Source organism: Pristiophorus japonicus, chromosome 11 (genome assembly GCF_044704955.1).
Source record: "Pristiophorus japonicus isolate sPriJap1 chromosome 11, sPriJap1.hap1, whole genome shotgun sequence".
Taxonomy (NCBI): domain Eukaryota; kingdom Metazoa; phylum Chordata; class Chondrichthyes; family Pristiophoridae; genus Pristiophorus; species Pristiophorus japonicus.
In genome coordinates, this window is record NC_091987.1 from 77,063,165 (window position 1) to 77,067,547 (window position 4,383).

Consider the following 4,383-nt stretch of genomic DNA (forward strand, 5'->3'; position numbering starts at 1 on the left):
GCTGTCCTTGTTCGAATATGAAGTAATGTGAATAGTTGCACGTGGATGTGGGTGATAATGTTTCAAGGGATCTGGTTTCAATTATTGTTTGCTGTGGATGATGGCGTCCTTTCGGGCTTCTTTACAGCACACTATGGTTTTTGTTGGAAATAAAAAATCAATTTGTCACAATCTTGTCTTGCGATTTGTATACATGGAGGCTAGGAGGGTGGGGCGCGAATACGTGAATAAGCTGGCCATTCTGCACATCTTGCATTATTCACTGGAATCAATGCGTGATGAGCCTCTAACGAGCAGCCCTTGCAGCTGTAACAATATCAGGCTGCCTCCTCCTTGGCTGAAGCTCCTCATCTTCTTCCTCGTCGTTGTCCTCCTGAGGTGGATCATCCATCCCTCCTGGTAATGGCAGGCCCCTCATGATGGCCAGGTTGTGCAGCCTGCAGCACACAATGGTGAAGATGGACACGCTATCAGGTGAGTACTGAAATGCCCTTCCAGAGCGGTCAAGGCAGCGGAAACGCTGCTTGAGAACCCCGATAGTTTGCTCTATAATGGTCCTGGTTGCAATATGGCTGCTGTTGTAGCGCTGCTCGGCAGGTGTGGTGGGATTGCGGGGGGGTGTCATCAGCCAGGTGGCGAGGCCATGGGCTAGATTTTCCACTTTTGTGCAGATCGCCCAAAAATGGCCGTTATTTCCGGCATAGGTGGTAAACATGGGTTTTCAGATCGCCGGATTATCGCCCATTTTCAAAACCCCTAGTTTCCATTTTTAAAAATGGGCGTTACCGCGAGCGATCTGAAATAGGTGTTAGCATTAAATCTCTCTGACCTTCTGCCGTAAAGTATCGCCGTCCTTAGCAACGGCATGGCAATGCTCGTTTCCCACGATTCAGGAGGTCAGGGGTCATCAGTACATGCACAGAAGAGGAGACAGAGAGAGGGAGCAGAGAGGGACTAAAAACGTGTGTGAGTGTGGTGTGTGCTTGTTTGGCTGTTGTGGGAGGCACGAGGGAGATTCACCAGTAGCAAAAAGCCTACTAAGCACCAAGAACATAGTTGGCACCGAGTTTTTGTCCAACAAATAAGATATAACATGGAAGAGATGGAGGAGGCCCTGGAGCTGTTAGCCAGGAACACTGGTGGCAGAGGGCTCCCAATGGTCCCGGAGCACGGCACTGCACCCCAAGGTGCCGCACCCCCATTGCCAACAACACATGGGAGCCAGGAGGAAGATCTTGCTTCTGGCTCGGAGCACGTTCCTACCTCGGGACCGTCCTCTCCCATATCCATCCAAGCAGTGGTTCTGCCGTCATCCCCCCCGCAATAAAGCAGTGCCTGAGGAGCTCCTCGGCCAGGTGGCTTAGAGTCAGGAGGGGGAGAGGAAGGGGTAGAGGTGGGGAGGAGAAGCGGGCGGGGTGGGGGGCGGAAGTGAGGTGCATGGCCGCAGGTCTCTGGGGCATATTTTTAGGTTGCTGCTGCTATATTGGTGGGAGGGTCGGGGCAAGAGGCGAGGGGGTTACCTTGTTGGTTTGTATTTGTGTTTTGTTTTGTGGGAAATGGGGACCATTGTAATGATGTAAATGTGATAAATTTGTTGTGGGCTGGGTCGGGGGTGGGATGGGATGTTTTTTACAGATAGACTGATAATTTCAGACAATGGTCAGATGAAATGTCTTTTATTTCACATAACCTTGTTGCGCATTGTCTCAGATAGTTGCACCGTTACACACTGGTGATTCCTTAACATGAAAGGGTATAATTACACTTAACTTGAATCAACTTAAGCTTTAACTTTAACTGTCACCAAGGTGATGCACACTATTGATGTATGACCTGCACACCCAGCAGCTTTGTAAATACCACTAACATTCTTTCAAGCAAAGCGCTCATTTATGAGCTGCTGACGTAAACGTCTTACAGCTATGTAGCCACCATGGGCCCTTTCCTGTGGTCTAGAGGGGAGCGGGGGCGTGGTTTCAGCATCAGCCTGATTATCTGGCCTGAGGTCAGCATCCACCTCCTCGTCCTCCTCTTCCTCTCTCTCCTGAGGTGGACCGTCACACCATTCTGGCAATTCTTGTCCCCTCCTGATAGTCCATTTGTGCAGCATGGAGCACACACCACGAATTGAGCTACCTGCTCAGGGTGGTATAGAAGCTCGCCTCCTGAGTGGTCCAGGCATCTAAAGCGCTGTTTAAGCACTCCAATGATTTTCTCGACGATATTGCGAGTGGATCTGTGGCTCTTGTTGTATCGCTTCTCTGCTTCGGTGTGGGTGTCATGCAGGGGGGTCATCAGCCAGGTGGCGAGACCATATCCTTTGTCACCAAACATTCAGCATTGACCTTGAGGCTGATTGTTAAACAAGTCAGATACAGTGTTCTCACGCAGGATGTGAGCATCATGGATGCTGCCCGGAGAGTTAACATTCACTGCTATAATAATTTGCTGGTGGTCGACAACGAGTTGCACATTCAGGGAGTGGAATCCCTTGCGGTTCTTGAAAACCTCTCCATCCTGAAAAGGTGCCCGCATCACAATGTGCGTACAGTCTATTGCTCCCTGCACCTTGGGGAAGTTAACAATTCGGTAGAATCCTACAGCCCTCTCAGTCTGAGCCTCCCTGGTCATAGGGAAGCTGATTAAGTCCATCCTGCGTGTGTACAAGGCTTCAGTGACCTGTCTAATGCAGCAATGTGTGGCATGCTGAGATATAGCGCAAATATCACCAGCTGAGGCCTGAAAGGAACCCGAGGCTTAGAACAAAAGTGCCGCAGTCACCTTGACCTCATCGGACAGTGCAGTCCTGATGGTGCTGGCAGGCTGCACATCTCTCCTGATGAGCTGGCATATCTCACTGTGGAAGCGCAGTCTCCGAAGGCAGGTGGTGTCGGGCAAGTTGAGGTAAGGCTGCTTCTCCCTGTAAATGCGGGGTGTGTAACGTCTGGTCCTCCTCATCAGTCTGGCATGTCTTACATTGGGCTGTCGAATGTACCTTCTGCCATCTCGAGTCTGTCGAAAGTAAGGATGGGCGATTTTCTGGACGTTAGTTTCGGCAAATGTGATCTTTACGACAAAAAACAGTGGCCGGGCGGTATTATTAAATCTCGGCGTTAATTATGAAAGTAACGCTCGGCAATATAATGGCCATTGGTGTTGCCCATTCTGATCTTTCCGCCCAAACAAAGTGGCCGGGCGGCATTATTTTTTATCGGTGTTACGTACATGCCGAAAGTAACGCTCGGTGATAAGTGACCGAGAAATGGGCATTGCTTTCCATTTTGTGCTTAAATGGGTGATATATGGGCGTTACACCTCATTTCAGCGTTAAAATAGACAATAAGTAGGTGGTATGCATGCAAAAATAATGGAAAATCTAGCCCCATATCCTTTGTTGCCGATGAACCTGCCACGCCCTTCATGCGGTGGCTGGAACAGTCCTGGCAAACTGCTCTCCCGCAGGATGAAGGCATCGTGGCAGAATAGCGTGTATTGACAATGAGGATCATCTGCCTGTGGTCGCAGACCAGCTGAACATTGAGGGAGTGGTTGCTCTTTCGATTGCGAAACACCTCTCCATTGTGAGGCGGGGCCCACAATCCCACATTTGTACAGTCAATGGCCCCCTGAACCATGAGGAAGCCCGCTATCCTGACGAAGCCATGGGCGCGCTCATCCTGGCTCTGCCTGGACATGTTGAACTTGCATCGGCTGTAGAGAGTGTCGGTCACCTGGCGAATGCAGCAATGTACAGCAAACTGTGAGATGTTGCATATATCGCCTCCAGGAGACTGGAAGGAGCCGGTAGCATAGAAGTTGAGGGCTACAGTCACTTTCACTGCCACTGACAGCGAGGTCCTTGCGCTGATGTTAGCTGCGAGTTCTGTGTACAGGAGGTGGCAGAGCTCCGTGACCACCTCCTTGCGGAACCGCATCCTTCTTATGCACCGCTCCTCTGACATATCAAGGTAAGAATAAAGTGCACGGTAAACCCTATGTCTGTACGGCCTCCTGCCCCGAGGTCTGGGGCCTCTCCTCTGGCGTGGACGCACATTGGCCTGAAGCCGTCTCTGTAGCCGTTGCCTTTGAAGTCTTCACCGCAGGACGACGTGGTGTACCATCACTGCCCCCATTAAGTTGTAGAAGTTAGTCGCGATATACTAGTCGCCCATGGATGTGACCTGAAACCCAGCAATGTTTGAGAAATGCTAGTTGTGAAGCTGAGTAGTCATGGCACGCCAAACCTACGTACTTTGCGAGGAGAGAACGCAGCACTGGCCATGACCTCTGTGACCTGGCTGCAACTGCCTTTAAATACCGTCCCACGATCCTGGTAGGGAAGGGTTCGCAATGCTGGGGGGGGGGGCGGCGGGGGGAAGCAGC

The 4,383-nt window shown here is 51.0% G+C and overlaps 1 protein-coding gene across 1 annotated transcript; it reads right to left on the minus strand.

Annotated features, from left to right (window-relative positions):
- Window positions 1–286: 286 nt before the first annotated feature.
- Window positions 287–3,935, minus strand: LOC139275541 (putative nuclease HARBI1). The gene is made up of 2 exons (XM_070892708.1): window positions 3,316–3,935; window positions 287–437 (listed from the first exon to the last, which is right to left on the minus strand). Exons 1-2 carry the CDS (start codon window positions 3,933–3,935, stop codon window positions 287–289), a joined length of 771 nt encoding a protein of 256 aa, XP_070748809.1.
- Window positions 3,936–4,383: the final 448 nt, after the last annotated feature.

Excerpts from the sequence above, each read along its gene's own strand:
- LOC139275541 (XM_070892708.1), bottom strand. The coding sequence starts at position 3,935 with ATGCGGTTCCGCAAGGAGGTGGTCACGGAGCTCTGCCACCTCCTGTAC. Across the intron at positions 438-3,315 it reads TATTTTAACGCTGAAATGAG|GCTGCACAACCTGGCCATCA; the intron begins GTGTAACGCCCA and ends TGTGTGCTGCAG.